Raw genomic sequence first — 21,144 nt, 5'->3', positions numbered from 1 at the left:
TCCAAACAACGACAACATTCTACATGTTTTCCACGAAAACACTCGAGACATCAACACATGTCACAAATTGGGGGATGCTCATTGGGTATTGGTTTGGCGGTTTACAGCGTGCGGCGTACACTACGCCCGTTACAAGATAGTGTCATAAGGATGAGGCGGTTAGTAAATACAGGAAATAATGGTATAACGCTTTCTTTTATGGAACAAAAATTCCAGGAATTACCGGTTCCTACATCCTCCCAAAACTGAAAAAAGAAAAGAAATCTGCCTCCTTAACATTGAGTGTTATATTAGTAAGACTAAGCACTCAAAACTAGAAGAAAGAAAAAGATGACAACCAAGATTATAATTCACCGTCACTGAAATGGAAGTAAAATATTATGTTCCACCGTCTCTCTGGCAGTAGTGAAGTGTGACATTTCACCGCCTTCTTTTTTATAGAGAATTTTGGATTTCACATTTTATATTTCTAACGTGAATTTTTAATTTCTCTTCCACTAGTACGAACGAACCGAGGTTATATAGACTGATTTTTTCTTATCATACACACTTAAAAACATGTTGGAAACATGTTATAATAGATAATATACATGTTATTCTTCATTTCCATCAAACTCATGTACATAGATAGATTCACAAAATGTTATTCGTTAAGAGATAAGTGTCATCTTCCCAACCTTTAAATCTCTGTATACACCGGTAATTAAGATATAGTTCTAAGTGATGAAATTCAAAGTCTTCATGATTTTACGTTAAATGAAACATTGGTGGTACTGGGTTTTATGGTTTAATACGCGAGTGTTTTTGGTTGTTATAAGTTACTGAACAGTGAACATAGTTCATTATGAATCAGTGGGTGAGTCGATTTAAGGGATATTTTGGTCCTGAGAATATTAGAGTCAGTGAGTTGCATGCCAGTTTGCCATTCCCTTTGATCCGAAAACCTCCTCCTATAACAAAAGCCAAAAAGAAAAAAACCCAACGACTCTGAACTTTGATCATTAATTGCAACCAAACTACTAGTATTAAGTTATGTTTTTTTTTGACAAGGTGTTAAATTATGTTTTGATTGATCTATATCTCTAATTTTTTATGTACCACATACTACATGTATATTGATTCAACCATTATTAAATGCTTACTATAACTTGAGAGCCCCATCAGCATACATGGTTTGCGGTTTATGTGGCTCAACTCTGGCTCAAGAACGCATACGTTGTAGGTCCACTTTGATTCTGGAAGCATGGAATTGAATGGTTGTTTAGAAGACAAGTGTTCAAACATTCCAGGGTTTGGTTAGTTAGCTTCTTAGGTAGAGCAGTAGAGTTCTCGTATATAAGTGATCGTGCAGAAATTTGGCACGTTATTTCTGGAAGAATTAAAAATGCATCAACTTTGGACATCGATATTCAAATCCTTGGCAATTTTTGATGGCCATTTATGTTCCACAGCTTCCTCTTTGTTTCTGAGAAGGTCACTCGGTTTCATAGGCGGTTGTGAAGCATTACTCCAAACGAATCTGAAGATACCTGTATTTGAGCCATTGTCTGACTTCACAATACAATTTAAACAGCAGTCATAAAGATACTAGTGGTACCACCACCTTAAGTTGCAAGTTATGCATCCCATTTAGGGATTACAATTCAAAGTTGATAAAACAAAACTTGATCACTGACTCGGGGAGTGTATCAATATTTTTTGTGAATAAGATTTCATTAGATAGAATTAAGGTCCATGAGAAGTCTGAGCTACAAAGGTAGTAGAGCCATCTGTCTATTAAAAATTTTTGCATAATACAAGCTAGAGGATTGTGTGTCCAATCCAATTTGGAGTTAAAAAATTTAGCGAATTTTGTTAAGGACTCTGCAATGACATTTCCTATCCTAGGAACAAAAAAAGAATCCAAAAAGTTTGGATTCACGTCTCAGGAACTTGTTGCTGGGAGATAATTAATTAGAGTATCCATGTGACCGAAATGAACGTTCCACCATAGTTGGTTTCATAGTATAAACTAAACTAATGTTATCAAAATACAAACAGTCAAAGCACACAGTATTAGGTAAACCGTTTGTAGTTTTCTATGTTGATCTCTTGCCGGAACTAGTAATTAAACAAATCCCAATTGTATACTGTACTTAGCAATCGTGTACACATGAAACTGTCCTTTTCTGGTTCATATTTAATTGTCACTAATTATTTATAAGAATTTGACCAAGGAATGGGATTAGTGGGTGACTGTTGTAATATGCTACTTGTACAAACTCATTTGAGGGTTCATGTTCGTCATCAATGAGCAGTTTAGTCATCTACGACTGGTGTTATTCTCTTGTTATGATTTGGATCCACATTTCGATCTCTTGAAATTTAACTTAAAACCCGAAAACTACACAAAATTTTGGTGAGAGTATGATGCACAATGAGAAAATTGTCCAAAATATTTAGCTTCCAACTTTTGGTGATAAATTAAATTCCCAACTAATTTTCATTTCGGCTCATAAAATGTGTAGCGTTGGAAATGCAAAGTAATGTTAATCTTTTAACCATCTTGACCGAACTTCCCTTTTAAAACAATGCTTCATATGCATATGCTTATGGGATAAGTTGTTGCTGCTGTTATTACAAGAAAAATACTAATGTGTGTACACAGCTTTTATACATGATTTACATGACGATTGACAATGTGGTCGTCTGAAAGCTACCTACTCTAACGCTAAATCATATCTCTTTCCTACGAAATTAAATTTCTGTTTTGCTGATTCTTGATTAGCAAAGCTAGTGTTGAAAGTAAAGCTTAGAATCTTTGGCTAAAACCTCTTATGAAAAGCTGGTTATCTTAGGGTCTGCATGCCCTTTTGCACCATATGTTAAAATCTATTGTATTTGACTTCACAAGTTCACAACCAGCAAGTTATTCGTTTTTTTACAAGTCACCTGACTAATATTATGAAGCTGAATCAATTTAATTGATCCAATTTCTTACATCAGATTCAAAAACTGAACCAGAAAACTACACCTGATTTTCCGAGTCAGACTAAGACCAACTGATTATTTGTTCTTTCTAACTCAACTGACTCATATGAAGCTAATTCAATACATTTGATCAGAAGGAATGTAACGACTCAAAAGATAAGACAAAATAATATATTTGGTTCAAGTACATCAGAGTTAGCAAAATGAAATAACAAAAGATCCGCAAAGACTGAAGCTGAGTCAAACATTGAGTCAGATCTAAACGTACAAGGTGCAAGTCTCTGTTCTAAAATTGAGTGATTTTTAGGGTCGGAAAGAAAAGCAGTAAAAAAAATTAATTGAACATATTGTTGTCACGTGATTCATCTGATTTTGTTCTCCCTTCTCTGAGTCAGACGACACCCTCAACCTACTTTCGCTGGCGTATCTGAGAACAGGAATAAAATACAGTCTTGTATATATAAAGTCTGTAATGACAAAATTAATACTCAACCTCTGTCTTGTCTTCTTTCTCCTTATTCTAAACATTTGGAGGGAAGAAGAAGAAGAATTAACAGAAAACAACCCCCCGTTTTAAACGGACGACCAGGTTTTCTCACAAACCAAACTCATCCAAAAATAATCAAGATTTGATTATCTTAATTATTGTTCTGTTGTAGTAACAACATATTCTGATCAAAGTCATTATCGTCTTCATCTTAATTCCAGTTCCATACGCAACTACTTCTTCTATATGTCAACCAACCACAAATACAGAAATTAACAATTATTACCAGATTGACTCTAATTTTGCTCTCCCTTCTTCTTCTTCTTCTTCTTCTCTGTATATTGCTCTGCATTTTCATTCATTCATAATCCAAATATTCACACAGATCAAGTCTGGGTTATACTGCAACTTATTGTGATTGGAAAATGGTGAGTCATGGATATTGAGGAGAAGAAATTCGGGTTGATTTTTAAAATGATGAAAGATAAGAAAGATATAAGACCTCTGTTGGTGAAACTAGGGGTTGCATTTGCTTTGTCTTTTGCTGGATTTGTATATTCTCAGTTCAAAATTAGAAGATTGAATCAATCAATTACTCCTCCACCGTCTCCATCTGCTTCTTCTTCTTCAGGTTTCATTTTTGGCTTTTTTTTTCAATTTTTTTTGTTTTTTGTTTTTTCTTTTGATTTTTAATGGTGGTGGGATATAGTTTTTTACTGATAAAATTTTCTTGTAATTTTGTATTCAGGTATGGTAGGTAAGATTAATGTTGGGGGTAAAGTAGGGGAGCTTCGATCTCTTCCGGCTACGCCTTCCTCCTGTGATGTTTCCGTTCAACATGAAATGGTAAATTGCTGCTTCTGTAGATTTAATGAAGTTTTTCTTTATGCAATGAGTCCAATTATTGTTCCCTGAAGGTGGAAAGTTGATCGTGAACTTTAACGGTCGTAATCGGAAATTGCGAAAGGCCATTTGCCATTTCTGCTTGTTTTTCCCATTCAACTGTGTTGCCTAATTTAACTTAGACACACACTTCAGGCTAAATTTCATTTTCCTTGCAAATTTTCTTGTTTGGCAACTGCATATGTTTGCTAGGCATAAAACATGTTTTCCACCCTGCAATATGCTTCAACATGGCTTTCTTTTGCTTTCTGCTTTATATATTCTTCTGCTTTCTCCAATTTTGTTCTATATCTTCTTTAGGATCTGTACGGTACAAGATTGTGAATGAATTAAACCGTTAGTCCGGTTTAGCGAATTGCGTAGTTATGAACTTTATCTGCCCAAAACATCTAGTATTCGTGCATTCAGCTAATAGGGACATGATAAACATGTACTAACGTTGTTGCTGCTTCTCGGACATTGTGAATTATCGAAATACTTGTGTCTGACGAAGAATGGTTTTTATTGCAGGAAGATGCATCACACCAGAAGGTAATAACCACAGAAAATACTACTACGGTTGGGATATCTCCAAAGAGTACAAATAGCAAACATTCGGGGGAAGAAGAAGGATACTTGTTGCCAGAATTCAACGAGATTGTGCACAAGGATTTTGAAGTTCCAAGAAACAACAGCAACGGTGTTTCGCCAAGGAAAGAAGTAGCCTCGCCTACGTATAAAAGACTAGCAGAGAGGGAAACGGACCAAGAGCTCATTAACTTGAGGAACATGGTCAGAGTCCTTAGAGAAAGGGAGCGAAATCTTGAAATACAACTTCTTGAATATTATGGTCTTAAAGAACAGGAAACCGCAGTAATGGAGCTTCAAAATCGATTGAAGATTAACACAATGGAGGCTAAACTATTTACACTCAAGATTGAGTCATTGCAAGGAGATAATCAAAGATTGGAGGCACAAGTAGCTGATTATTCTAGAGTGTTGGCTGAACTTGAAGCTGCAAGAGCAAAGATAAAGATGTTGAAGCGGAAAATTAGGTCCGATGGTGAGCATAATAAAGAAGAACTGTGTTCACTTAAGCAAAAGGTTGCAAACTTGCAAGATCAGGAGTATAGGGCTGTTTGGAATGATCCAGAATTGCAAAAGAAGTTGCAGCGTTTAAAAGAGTTGGAGGACGAGGCGCCTGAACTCCGGAGAGCAAATTTTAGACTGCAACGTGAAAATGCAGAGTTGGAAAGAAGGCTAGAGTCCACCCAAATCCTGGCCGAGTCGGTGTTGGAGGTCCCAGAGGTAATCCATTCGTCAAATCATTATGTGAAAATCTTCATTTGCACTGACTTCTATCCTGCAACCCAACTTAGTTTCTTACTCTTACACTACATTTAACCACGCCACCTTGTGGGACATTTTCATATGCAGACCGAAGAATTGAAGGAAACAAACCATCGTTTGAGGGAACAAAATGATGAATTAGCGAAGGAAATTGAACGACTCCAAGCAAATCGATGTGCTGATGTAGAGGAGCTAGTCTATTTGAGGTGGTTGAATGCGTGCTTACGGTATGAACTACGAAATTATCAGGTCACACCAGGAAAAACAGTAGCAAGAGACCTAAGCAAAACGTTGAGCCCCAGGTCAGAAGCGAAAGCCAAGCAGTTGATTCTTGAATATGCAAATTCAGAGGGACTCGGCGACAAATCCATTGGACTAATGGACTTTGATTTTGAATATTGGTCATCTTCTCAAGACTCAAACCTCACAGAATCTTGTGACTTCGATGATTCTTCTGTAGATCTTTCTGCCACAAAATCACACACTTCATCCAAATCAAAGTTCATTTCGAAACTAAAGAAATTAGTTCATGGGAAGCACGGACATGGACAACACCGTGATTCATCAGCTGAGAGAAACTCTACAAGCTATACTGCCTCAGCGAGACGAGAATCTGTTTCAGCAAGTTCATATGATGAAATGGTGGGAACATATTCTTGTAGTACCTCAAGCCATTCAGCAACAAATGTTGATGCAAAAACAGATGAGAGCGGGACTAAAACCTCGCCGCTGTCTCAGAGTACAATGAGATCTTCCTTGGACATGCAAAGGTTACGGACACTAAGCTTAGATGATGTAAGGGAACTTCGCAGAAGAAATAGTGATGTCGGACCTTCCTATACGTCAAAAAGAATGGTTTTGAGAACCGGAAATTCTCCTTTGCAGGAAAATATGTTGGATGAAGAAGACGCAGATGGTATTGAGAAGCTAGAATTGATCAAATTTGCAGAAGCTTTAAAAGATTCTAGTGGAAACTCAACCCCACGCAAAAGAGCTGCATCCTATACCTCATTTTGATTTACAAGTGTATTTTAAATCATACGCATATATCGTAATATGGTTTGCGGTTAGTAGTATATATTCAGAATTTTGTTCTTACCCCGATTGCTCGTCTTATATTTCTTCGACGGCATGTGGGTTGTAAATCAATAGAGCTTTTAGAGTTACAGCTATAGGTAAATTTTGCTTTTTAAATGTGCAAATGGGCCTCTACGGCAGGACTGAGACGAGATGTAGAAGGCCATACGGATGGTTGCACACTAAGAAAGTTTCTTATACCAAGTAAAATAGGCAAAAGTTTTACTTAAACACCGCCTTTCATTCATTCATTACTTGCACAGTACACACTCCAACCTTCTTAGCCAACATGGCTTTAGTTCAAAAGCAAATTACACTACCAAACTATCAAAGTATTGCAGCAACATGAAGACCTACTTTTGCTGCATATACTTGACTCTAACTTGAAAGCAAAGACAACAAGCAAGCATAACTAAAACAGATAAAATAAAACACTTCATAGCATTTAACCAAATTTGTATCCTAGAACTCGTAACAGCAACACTGATACGAATCATGGTAAGAGGCACAGAAGCCATCCTCGAAATTCTGTTGGGTGCATAAATGTGTACAGAGCGCATTCCCCCTAATTTGCAAGAACCTAAGAAATTACAATTTCCAAGTCCACTGTCATTACGTTGAGGCTGCGCTTTGTAAACCACTGCATTATTAACGAGAAAAAGAAGAACAAAAAGTGTTAGTATTTTTTCAGAGAGTGATTTGACTTAAAACTGGATTTCATTAAAGGGAGGGGGTCGACTTACTCTGTTCCTTGCCAGCTTCACCACTGTGAAAGAGAGTGTTGTTCGTCATAGGTTATATTCCTCCTTCAACTTCACTGCTACGAGAGATTGTTATGATGATCATCATGATGAGGAAAATGAACACCTTTCTGTTTGTCTCCATTTGAACTTCTAGTCTTCTTTCGATCTCACTTCCACTCTCTCTTATCTTCTCTTACTACTGTTTATTTCTTGACATTGCTCACACCATTCCCCTCCTTTTTGTAGGCGTCATTTTGAATTATGAAAATATGGTGATGCATGGGTATTTGTTAGTTTGGTGGTCCTGCACATACAAAGCTTTGTAAGAAATTTGAAGGTATTCAATAATGTGAATGCAATCTTTCTTTGTTTAGTAACTTTGGTTGCTTGATAGTGCTTCACAATTTTCGTTTAGTTTCAATCTTCTGAGATAAAAAAGGAAGTGGGCAACACGTCAGTTTCTTATGTACGACAAAAGATGGAGAGGGGTTGACAAGGCGCCACGTGTCCAGGGTAAAGCTGTAAACAGATATTTGAAGAGTAAAAATTCAATTTGAAGAGTAAAAATTCAATAACGACGATTATTGGGCCCAATCCGGGTCAGTCGGATTCCCTATCATATGTTCCTGGGTTTGGGCTTGAGAATGGTAGCCAAACATAATTCACAATCCTCTCAAGTTAGAAGTGTTAGAGTGTCCACAATCATACAACCATACCAACAACAAAAATTCAAACCAAAAACTAAACAATGTAGATTAGCACGGCAACCTGTTCAATTAATGTAGTAATATGTCGTTAGAGCTTAGCTTCTTAGGTTTCCAACAAGTTAATGTAATGTTCTTTATAATAATTCATAGAAATATTGTAAAACTAAATATTTTTGGGTTTGCAGGTGTTTAAACACAATAATGCAGGAGTGAATTATAGTCAGGCGTAGTTTTAATCTCTACGAAAAACTGAGCGAACATTTAAATTTACCCCTGAAAGGGCGCATCTTTAACTTAGGCCTGATGGGGCGTATGGAGCGGACATTAAACTTACCTCCTATATGGAGCAGATTTTTGTTGAACGCCTGACCAATGTCTGATCATGGAACGGACATTAAACTTACGTCCCGTCTCAAACGTAGATAATAGTTACGCCTGATATCAGATGCATTTTTAATTTCCGCACGACTATATATAGTTTTATTCCAGATTTGAAACCAAGTTTACTCCGAAACCCCCAAAAAACAACCAAATTTAATTTTACTCCGTTTCATTGCGATTGTTTTTTCGACTAGATTTAGTTTTACACCAGCTTTTACTCGTCCATTATGGACGCTCTTAGAAAAGAACTGAAGGAAAAAAATTCTTGATTGTGCAAAAAAAAATTCTTCTACGTCAAGCTCCGTTAACTGTGGCTCTCTAAACTCTAAGGTGATGTTGCGAAAAGTAAAGAAATTGAAGAAAATTCGCAATCAACCAGTGGTAGTGGAAGAAAATTAAGCAAAGATCATGATGACGATGTAATCGTGGGTAGTGCATTGGCAAAGCAATTTGATAATTTTTTGGGTAAACTAAAAGATAGTGGTGATGATTCGGGTGTGGTATTCACAAGTGAGGAAATTAATTTCCACGTTGGGTTATTAAGACTCTCATAACTCACGCAAATGCTTTTAAGGATGAATAAGAGGGGGAATGGCGGATGGGAAATGAACCGGTGCTTTTTGTTTGTTGTTGGTATTTTTTGGTTTTAATGTTTAACATATTATCTTGGGATGTCAATGGTCTTAACGACCCAGACAGGCGCTCTAAACATAAGAAGCTTATCAAACGTTGGAAACCTACTACTCTTATAATTCAAGAAACTAAGCTTATTTAGTTGTTCGGATCAAATAGTGCGTTAACAACTCCTTCTAAGTGGATCTCTCTAAATTCGTAAGGAAGATTCAGAGGTATTTTGTTGATATTGAATTCGAATATGATTGAAGTGGTTAATGTTTTAGAAAGTATTTATACAATTAGTATTTCTTGTCGTAATGTGAAGGATAACTTTGGATGGGTTCTTACCGGTGTTTATGGTCCTTGCAATGGGAATGAAAAGAAAACATTTCGTATGAAGTTGGCTACTTTGCATGGCTATTGGGATGGTTTGCCTTGGTGTATTGGTGTATTAGGGTCATGGGTGAAAAAATGGGATGTCGTAGGAGATCAAACTCTATGAAACCTTTTAATGAATTGTGTAATAATCTCGATATTATGGATTTTCCGATTTCCGGAGTGAAGTACACATGGAGTAGACCGCCTAACAAGAAGACTAGAATTGATCAGTTCTTATTTTCCTTGAATTGGGAGGAGGATTTTTCAAATCTTAACATTAGGCGGCATGCATGACCTTTTTCGGATCACTTTCTCATTGAATTGTGTTCTATTGTGACGGATTGGGGCACTTGTCCATTTCTGAAAAAGTGGCGGTCTAGCAACCACAACCAATATTTCGTTTCGGCAATCGGTATGGATTAACTCCAATATACTTTCAAGAGAATCAACTAGACAGTCAGACTCAATCTTTAGAAAAAAATATATCAAAGAATTATATCTTTGTTTCTTAATGTAATCAGCAAATCGAACAGATAGAAATCCGTGAGCCTGATTAATATATGAAACAACTTGGACGGTATCAAAAACCAATATCCAAGTGTCAATCATTTCAATCGACAACCCAAAGGTCGAATACACTAATTGATTGAACTTGCGCAAAACCTGTGATATTTCAATTATATAGAAAATATTACGCGGAAAAGAAACACAGACGCCAGAATTTTGTTGACGAGGAAACCGCAAATGCAGGAAAGCCCCGGGACCTAGTCCAGCTTTGAGCATCACACTGTATTAAGCCTCTACAGACACTAGCCTATTAAAAGTTAACTTCGGACTTGAATGTAGTTGAGCCTTAACCAATCTCACACTGGTCAAGGTACGGTTGCGCTCCTTATGTCTCTGAATCCCAGCAGGACTCTACGCACTTTATTCCCTTAGCTGATCTCACCCACAACTAAGGGTTGCTACAACCCAAAGTCGGAGACTCGATAAACAAATCTATCCCACAGAAATACCTATAAGGTTTTGTTCCGTCTTTTGATAAATCAAGGTGCACAGGAACCAATTGATAAATCACCTCACAATAATCTTAATTGTATGGTAGCGAAACAAGATATTGTGGAATCACAAACGATGAGACGAAGATGTTTGTGACTTCTTTTATCTTACCTATTGGAGATAAATCTCGAGCAAATCTTAGAAAAGATAGTACTCAATACGATAGAACAAAGTAAGATCATAACACGAAACTACAGAGAAAATAGTTGGGTCTGGCTTCACAATCCTAATGAAGTCTTCAAGTCGTTAACCTATGAGGGTTTTAGGAAAAACCTAGGTTAAAGGAGAATCGACTCTAGTCGCAACTAGTATCACACAGGAGGTGTGGGGATTAGGTATCCCAGTTGATAGAGTTCTCCCTTATATAGTCTTTAAATCTGGGTTAGATAGCTTTGGAACAAAGCAATCAATATTCACTGTTAGATGAAATCCTGATTAGATTCAAGCTAATATATTTCAACTGTTAGATTGACTTAGCTTGTTACACACAAATGAAATGTACCTTCGTTTAAATATGGGTAACCGTACCTAAACGTGCACACCAGGTTGGCTCAACAATAATTAACCGAAGTTAGACATATGAACACTTTCATATCAACCTTATTCATTTTAATCACAACTAGTTCAAATGACTCAAATGAAACTAGTTATAGAGTTATTCAATTGTTTATATTCTCATAGAAGTATACAAGACATAATTGAAGCAAAATCGGTTTTATTCACTCGAATCAATTCATGAACATTATATCCACGTTTTGTAAAAGATTGCATTCCTTATTATAAATGTATTAGTTCATGGCACAACTGATTCTAGAACATAACCCACTCAAGTATGCAAACGGGTACGCATACCTAAGTAGCCGGACATGGACTATGTTTGCCAGTATACAAATGGGTACGCATACTTTCGTTCACATCCAAAACTCAGTTGAATATGATGCGCGTACAGGTACGCATACCAAGGTTCTCGGACTTCAATTGACTTCGCTAGTACGTATACGGGTATGCATACTATAGCTCCCGGACTTCACCCGACCAACCAGTACGCATACAGGTATGCGTACTAGATTGTCGGTCTTGGACAACACATATGCAAGTACGCATACTGTGCTTATATTCAATCATGGTTAATCGTTCTAAACTCCCATTTCAATCATTGAAATATCACAGGTTGTGCGTAAGTTCAATCAGTTCTTGAATCCGGTCTTTGGATTGTGATTGAATTGATTGACACTTGGATATTGGTTTTTGGTACCATCCAAGTTATTTCTCTTATTCAATCAGGCTCGCAAATTCCTATTTGTTTGATTGCAGATTGAATTGAGAAATCGAGATATAACTCTTTGATATACTTTTACAAAAATTGAATCTGACTCTCTAGTTGATTCTCTTGAAAGTATATTGGAGTTTGTTCATACAGATTGCTTAAACGAAATATTAGGCGAGGTTGTTAAACCCCGCTTTTTCAGTGTTTTAATGTTTGTGATGTACTAAACAGATAACATTATGTCCGCACCATGTTCCAGTTGCTTTTCACATTGTATATTTGTCTAGAAACGTTTAAAAAAAAAGTATTCGCGTTAGGGACAGTAGGTTTTCATATGTATACAAATAAAAAATGGGTATTTTTGGTAGTTGTATTTAAAATTGCTTATATAAAAATCAAAGATTGGATGAAATATCCAATTTTGGTTATTTAAAATAAAACAGTATGTTAAAGATGCTTGGATATTTAAATAGTATCTTTTTTTGCTTGTCTTTTTCATCCAGGAATTATTATTTCAGAACTATTTAACCAATTTTGTGTTAAAATTACTCAAAGGAAAAACCTTAAATAATAATTAATCAAAAAAAAACCTTATATCGTGTATCACCTATACACACAACTATTGATGATACGAGAAACAAATAAAAGAGCGTGGTTGAGGCCTCGACGAAATCAGGGGGTGGACATGACTTGAGGTATTAGTAAAATAGGACATATTAACGTATGCATGTGAAATTGCCTTATTTGAAGGTGTTCACATTGTGTACCAAAAGTAAATTAAGAGCTTCTCCAATGGTGTTGTGTGTGTTTCCTAAGTGGAATCACAAACAAGACATCCTTATTCCAATATTAACTTAAATTTAGGGGGAAAAAATAATTCATCTCCAATGATATTAGTTGTGATCTTTTTTTAATTAAATGTAAATTTAATTTTTAGTAATTTTAAGATTTTATTTGAACTAAAAATTGTTAGTTAGTATATCGGAATTAATTTTAGTTAAGTAAAAGCTTACTAGGATAGCTTGACATTGTCAAGGTGAATGCCTAAAACTTGACATTCACCTTGACAATGTCTAACAAAAATCAAGCCATGTCATCTTCACATTGATTTAAGAAATTGGGTTGGAGAAGAACTTTAGGGAAAATTAATGTGTATCCTATGTGGACTTAGACATTTATCATCACATACATTCCATTGGAGAAGCTCTAATGCCATTTTTTGACCAAACGATAACGTGGTAGATATTGGCGCATAATGCTGAATAATTGATTACATGCAAAGAGAAGCCAAACGTAAAATAACGGGCTCATTATGAACACGGCAGAGCATGTGTCTCTCTAACCAGTTTATGATATGGATACCGGCACCAGAGTCAACAGTGGGTGATCCTTGTCGGTATCCAAATTGTATTATACCATTTCCATACGAACCATCATGAGGGATTTCTTATTTAGTCCAGTAAATCCGACCCGTGTTACTGGCTAGTCCAGAGGGATAACACATTTATCGGTTGGTCCAATAAAGTTTAAACCTGCCTAAAATTACCTATCTACCCATAGACACGTTAAAAGTAATTTTCAGTTTCATTTTCGATTCTCTCTCTCTTGTTTCTTCAGTTATAGAACCGCTCCTTCAATTTCTTCTTTACCAATCGTTTCTATCTCTTCTTTCTTCTCAATCAAACTCATCTGAAAAACGATTTCGGAAATCATTAATTACAGAAAAATCATCAGTTCCTGACCTAATCAATTACATAAATCATCAGTTCCTAACCTAATTTTTATTCATTCAATTAAAGAGAAAAACGGTTAGAACTATCAAGCGGACAATTACAGAAGAAATTGTAGAAGAAACCCAGGTAAAAAGAAGAAGAAAAAATGTTGATGATTCACCAACACAATCCTCCCATGCTGCTAAATCTCCGACAACAAGGAGTATGAGTAAAGTTGGTACTCCGTCACGAACAAATGTTCCTCAGGTAGAAGGTAAGCAAAAATCAGAAGAAAGTAAAGCCTAATTTTGTAATTCATATTGACATGCAATACTTAGAAAACTGTTGTTGAATTTCATATTGACATGCAATACATATTAATATGTAGTGCTGATGAAAAATTGTTGATATGTAGTGATGTTCAACTAATATCCTACATATGCTCAATAGAATCACTACATCTCTGTATGTAGTGTTTGTTTTACATGTTTTCAACTGTTGTATATGCAATTTACTCTTACATATTGACATGCAGTGTGTGTTTCTATGCTCAATGGAATCACTAGATATTTGTATGTAGTGTCTGGTATACATGTTTTCATATGTTGTATATGTAATTTGAGACAACATATTGACATGCAATGTGTGATTCATATGTTTTTTGTTCAATAGAAACACAACATCTCTGTGAGTCATATGTTTTACATGTTTTTCATCTGTTGTGTATGTAATTTGACACAACATATTGACATGCAATGTGTGATTCATATGTTTTATATATGTACTACATATCAATATGTTGTCTGCAATTTGTAGTTATTGATATGTAATGATAGCATCTCAAATTGATATGTGTGCTACATATTATTATCTGCCTGTAATATGTAATGTGTACAAAACTTTTGGTTTACAAAAACAGCAAAAACCAAAGGAAAGAAAGAAGTTGCTGCTCCTGAAGCAAAAAGCAAAAGAAAAACAGCAGCGGCAACTACTAAAGAAAAAGGAAAAACAGCGACAACGGCTGCTACTCCTTCACCACCAGCAAAGGGGAACAAAGCACTTGTCCTGAGAGATGCTACTCCTTCTCCAAAAGGAAAGGGAAAAGCAAAAAGGGGGAAAGCAAAAGCGCTTCTGAAAGAAGGTTTGTAATGTTAAAACTGAAGATAATTCTTAATAATGAGGGGGTGCTGCCCCCTCGACCCCCGTAAATTGTGGTTCATATGTAGTCATCAGTATGTAGTTATAAAATTACCAGTATGTTGTGGTATTTGATATGTAGTTGTTTCATGTTCATGGTAGATACATTAACTACATATTTGATATGGTGTAGGGGAAGAGAAGGGGAAGAAATCAGTTGCCTTGAGAGCTGCTACTCCTTCACCAAAAACAAAAGGGGGGAAAGTAAATGTAGAAGGTAGGTAGTACAACTACATATAAGAACAAAGCGTATGAATAATATGTATCCTTAATAAGATATGTTTATGAGTATGTAATGATGCATTGTTGTTCTTGTTTTTGGTATTAAGTGTTTTTACATTTTTACTGTATCAAAGCAGATACATATGCCATACGTACTATTACAAATCGATATGTAGTTAAAATAATACGTACTGGTATCTACTATTATATATCAATATGTAGAGGTAAATACTTATACTCTGATAACATATTACATATAAATATGTAGAGGTAGATACTTATATTCTCGTATGTACTGTTAATAATATGTAGTTTCAAGACTTGGTAGATATTACAACTACATATTGATGATGTAACTACATATTTGATATACCATATTGATATGTACTGTAATAGTTTTTGGTTCTTGTTATTGTGTAGGTGCTAATAAGCGTAAGAAAGGAGTTGGAAAACCACGAAGTTTATACCGTGGCGGTTTCAGGGGCTTGTGGGGGCTTGCGAAGACTATCAGGACCACTAAGAAGGCTATTGCGAAGTCCACTGAAAACCCTGAGTTGAGTGAGTTGCAGCTGAAGATGATTTCTGAAGCATCGTTCGGTAACCTGCTCCTAATGTTCTGGTACACAATATTTGAGTTGGAACATTGGTTGAAGATTGAAGATGCAATGACGAAAATGTTACGCTGTTACGTTAGGGGTCAAGATCCAAACAAGCTTAGGTTTGTCTTTAAAAGGCATGCCCAACCGAATGAGCTAGTATCCATACCAGAAGAAATGGCACTTATTTATGGGATGCCGAGAATTCCAAATAGGGAATATCTTGATTATAGGCTTACACAAGTCAGTAAAAAAAGTGGATGGCGTGAAACAGAATTTTTCAAAAGGACTTTTCCTACTGATATGAAAGCTGGTGATAAAGTGACTAGGCCAATGATTGTGAAGGCAATCTTGAATATCCTTAAACGAACACCAATTAATCTGAAAAAGAAGAAGTCTGATGAAGAGTCTCTGCAAAGCGTGGGTGATCAATCAAATGAAGATTCTGAAGAAGACGAGGAAGATGCCGAAGATCTTGTTAGGCTTATCTGCTTGTATATGTGCACTTCATTATTTTTCGCTACAAGTGATGCAAACGCTTTGACTGAAAAATATATTGGTTTCGTTCTTTATCTTGAGAAGGCTAAGAATATTTCATGTCCTGACCTCATCCATTCTCATTTATAGAAAGAGCTGAATGAAAACGTGGAATCCGTAGAACGCACAAATGGTTGTGCTATTTATTTGTTGGTAAGAATCTATTTATTTGTTTATTCTACTTCCAAATGTTTTTGTTTTATGTGTTTTCTACATTTTGATAGTATATCTAATACTGCATATCAATATTTTGCAGCCATGGTTTGCGGAGCATACCCATTTGGTGGCGCCCGAGGATATAGTGACAGAACCTGCAGGAATGTATGTGCCAAGAGTGGCCAGGTGGAATCATACAAAGATATGTGCTGAGTTCCTAAAGGATATTGATCTTTCTGAGTATCAGGTAAACTTGCCGTACATATTTTGTCATAATAAAAATATATATTGATAAGTACACGTAGTTCGACATATTGATATGTAATTAGTAGTATATCAATATGTAGTAGTTATTAGCATATCAATATGCTACTACATATTAGCGTATCAATATGTATTAGTTATTAGCATATCAATTTGTGGTGATACATATTGATATGTAGTTATTAGCATATCAATATGTAGTTCTCCCTGTGTATCTAATAGAGAAAGAACTACGACATGTTTTTTTTTTGGTAATATCTAATATGTAGTTGCTTTTTTACATTTATTTGATTTGTACCAGTTCCATGTTGATTTCAAAGATGAGATAACACACGAAGAAAGACAAATCCTTAATCGTATTTCAAGAAGGATTCAACAGGAAGCAAATGATGATGCTTTTTGTTTAGATGAGAATTCCGAATCGGAAGAAGAGAGAAGAAGAAGAGGAAGAAGAAAGGAAAAGAGAAAGAAGAAGAGGACTCAGTATTGGGGGGAGAAGATTGGAAGATTAAATACGATGATTTGAGGAATACAATATCTTCCAAATGGAGTGAATTCAACACAATGCAGCAAGAGGGCGAACCGGTTGACGCTTCAAAGCTTGAGTTCATGTTGCATGATATTTACCGGAAAGCTTTCCCTTTGCAGAGAGAAGCCAGCCAGGAAGATTATGTTAGCTTGGGATGTACACCTACTCCAAGAAACCCCAATGAAGAGTTGAATGTGGACCAAATAGTTGAGAACGAAATGCAAGGTTCTCCGGAAGATCAAACAGATGCTAATGTCAACATTCCTGAAGTTGGTTTGTCAACACCGAAAGATCAAACTCATGTTAATGCCACCTCTGAGGTTGAATTGTCAACAACTTCAGTATTGAAGTTCCATGATGTTGAAGTTCCGCGTTCTGAGGTTAAAAATTGGGCTAAATCTAATTTGGAGCAAAAAGTCAAAGAGATACAAGAGAAAAAGGGCAAAGAAAACACACAGGTAAGTAGCATATCAGTACGTAGTCTAGTAGCATATAATATCTATCTGTACATATCAATATGTAGTGGATCTACCATTACATATTGATATGTAACAGTACATTCTTGTATACCACTATCTATCTGTTACATATCAATATCTATCTGTTACTTATCAATATGTAGTGGTATCTACCATTACATATTGATATGTAACAGTACATTCTTGTAGTGGAACATATTTATATGTAACAGTACATTCTTGTGGTGGTAGACATAGCAAAAACTCAAGCTAAGTAGGTTTTTGTTGACAGTTTCAATTGATTTTTGCAGGTTGATCAACTTGAAGTTAGGCAGGAAGCCAAAGGAGTTGCTTACAACTATGCTAGAAACGAAGTCTTCAGTTGTAGTTAATTCGCAGAAATTTCCAGAGTATAACGCCGGATTGGCGGCGGAAGAGTTTCATTTGCTGGATGTACCTTTGTTTACTATGATGTCGAGTTTGGAACACATTGAAAAGCTGTCTATGCCAGATTTTATAGAAATGGCAAACTCTGGCATTGGTGTTTATGTCGAAGAGTTTGCAGACCTCCTTCCAGATAACAACGATGGTCTTTTTGGTATTAACTTACGAGAACAATTTGATAATCTGTTTGGAAGAGATTTGCGGCCTTTACAAATTCCACAAGAAACAACTGAGCAACAAGAACCCATTGAACCGAAAGATGCAGGTGAAGTTACAGGTAAGCAACAAGAATACATACCTACAACCAGTTCAAAAAGTCATTTGGAGGTTGCATCACAAGATCCTTTGGATGTTTCATCACAAGATGTTCTGGATGTCCCCTCGCAAGATGTTTTGGAGGTTCCATCACAGGTGAATGATATGTACTAAAAATCTCATTTTGTGTAGTTAATATTACACTACAAATCACTACATACTGATATGTATATCAGTATGGTAGCACTAGAAATCACTATACCATACAATCATATCCACTACATGCTTTCAAAAATGATTAGGTGATGTAACTATGTTTTATGCAATATAGATATTTACATATTTTTTTATGTTGATTAAAAATGCAGGAACAGTTTAGCCCAAGCCAGAAACAAAAAATGGTAAAAGTGAACAAAAAGCGTGCTACAAAGCCCGAAAAGCAGCAGGTAACAACACCCACCAGACCTGTTACTCGTTCCCATCCTGCAAAGAAGGTAGATGATATATATGAGAGTGGAAGTAAGTTCTCACCATCATATAAAGGACCGAAAGCTGCAGCTGCAGAAGCACTACCACTAAACAAAAAGAGAAAGCTTAAATTGCGCAAGTATTTCCGGAAACTGACTAAATCACCATTCTATAATGACATGAACGATGAACAAAAGAGTACTCTTTCCACATACATCAATAATGCAAAAAATCTTAGGTGAGTTCTCAATTGACACTTTTATATTGATATGTACTATTAGTTTGTGTATGTACTTTTGATATACATACATATTTGTATAAAAAATACTGAGAAAGACATATCAGTATGTACTGTTACACAAAGAATACTAACCTTTACGTCGTTTATTTTCTAGCTCAATTGCTTGGAGAGTGGGAGAAGGTGGTCTTTGTGTAAGTGGAACTACAGTTGATGACTTGGTGCAGACGATTTATTAGAACAAGATCTTCTCAACTACGCACAATACAAGCTTAACACCAAATTTCAGAATGAGCAACCGATGCACGAAGTATACAGGAAATACTTGCCTGTGTTGCATCTGGATCCGTCCGCTTGGGTAAGTTGTTATCTTACACTGCATATTTACTAACACATATTCAAAAATTAAAAAAGTATGTAGGGGTAGGTACACTACATATCAATATTGCATAAAACAAAATTAGATATAAACTATTTCAAGTACATCCATGTTTTCAGTACAATGTCGAGTTCCCGGATAACCTCAAAGGAGCAGCACATGATTCTGTTTACAAACCAATATTGGCGATGGATGAAAGTATCAAGAAGATTCTTGTACCAATGTGCCACCACAATCTTCATTGGACGCTACTTGAGTATGACTGCGAAAAAATGGTGTTCAACCACTACAATTCTTCTAAGGCTGAATGGGGAGGTATTTGTTATCCACACGCCTGCAAAATGGCAGATTACATGTACGTACCTATCAACGTGTACTTGCTGGAGAAGAACAAAGTAACAATGAAGAATGTAATAGTGAATGAATGTGAAGCACCTCAACAAGGGGGATCGCCAGACTGTCTACTGTTTGTGATGCATTTTATGAAGATGATGTCAAAAAGAAAATATGTGGGAGTGCCTTTGGGAGATGATGAAGAAGTGCAAGCGAAGATTCGTAACAAAAGGGTCCCGTTAGCATGCAAATTGCTGAAAGCATCTCCACCGGAAATCAGTTGGCAGATGACACAAAAATAGTCTTACTTGCTAAAAGTAATCTGACAGTACATATCACTATTTACCTATTTTCTTTTCTTTTTATTCTTGGTTTCATTTCATTTCATGAGTTCAAGAATGTTCAAAAACATATATCTAATATGTAGTGATTTTTAATTTGAATTTGGGTTTAACTTTAATGTAGTGATATTTCAATTGTGTTACTTAAACATGATTTTGTGTTGTTGATACGAGGGGGCGCTGCCCCCTCAAAAGATGGTGAATCAGCTGGAAAACCAAAAGATGTTCTAAATAATCTTAGTGGAAGATGGTTAAACCACAAACCAGTACATATTTAATTTTTTCTTGTTACAAACATCTAGTATGGTTACACTACAACCACTACATATCAGTATGTAGTGGTAGATACTAACACTACAATACTGACATGTAATTTCAGTATGTAAATACTTCACTACTGGTGATAGATACTGACATTTTGATAGACTTAAAAACATATTTCATTATTCGAAAATAACTACAATAACTACATTTTGATAGACTTATAATGTTTCAAAAACCAAAAGATGTTCTAAGAAACAACAAAAACAGTATTTTCAGTACACTTGTAATGTATGTACTGTAAATGAAATACTTATTAACCAAATTCAGTTGGTACTGACAAAATCAAAAAGAAAAACGGTAGAATAGAACAAGGGCTAGAGGAAAGAATTGTGGAAAAGGAATCTGGCAACATCATCGATATAACATTCTGCTGCACGTTCAAGCCTGTGATAAAAGAAAAAGAGAAATCAGAACACTACTTGCTTAAAAGTACATTGTATTGTATCAAACTTACTTAATTAAGACATTAATATGTATCTGACTGAAATACATACCTGACACAAAATCATTCTTCAGAAAGTTCATACTGTCGGATAAGATTGCATGTTGCCTTGTTGTGATGAGTCTTCAAATTACAGTTTGAACACTTGACAGATTTTCTACTAGTCTCAAATGCAGACTTAAAACGTTTCCCCTTTTTCCTGCCTGGTGGAGACCTAATTACTTCTGCTGGGAGAACGATATCATCTACGTGATACTCATCGGGCCTGTGAGAAAAAAACAGTATCATATAAATGGAATGAACCACAACTACATATGAATATGTACACGGTAT

General features: G+C 35.8%; 1 protein-coding gene across 1 annotated transcript; it reads left to right on the top strand.

Annotated features, from left to right (window-relative positions):
• Window positions 1-3,453: 3,453 nt before the first annotated feature.
• On the top strand, window positions 3,454-6,861 carry LOC113348069 (protein CHUP1, chloroplastic-like). Its single transcript, XM_026591771.1, has 4 exons — window positions 3,454-4,088; window positions 4,206-4,303; window positions 4,871-5,647; window positions 5,777-6,861. The coding sequence occupies exons 1-4, from the start codon at window positions 3,893-3,895 to the stop codon at window positions 6,704-6,706; spliced, it is 2,001 nt and encodes a 666-aa protein (XP_026447556.1). The 5' UTR covers window positions 3,454-3,892; the 3' UTR covers window positions 6,707-6,861.
• The last annotated feature ends 14,283 nt before the right edge of the window (window positions 6,862-21,144 follow it).

Source organism: Papaver somniferum, chromosome 2 (genome assembly GCF_003573695.1).
Source record: "Papaver somniferum cultivar HN1 chromosome 2, ASM357369v1, whole genome shotgun sequence".
In the NCBI taxonomy this organism is placed as follows: domain Eukaryota; kingdom Viridiplantae; phylum Streptophyta; class Magnoliopsida; order Ranunculales; family Papaveraceae; genus Papaver; species Papaver somniferum.
The sequence above is the reverse complement of the archived record's forward strand: the minus strand, read 5'-3'. Positions and strand labels throughout refer to the sequence as shown.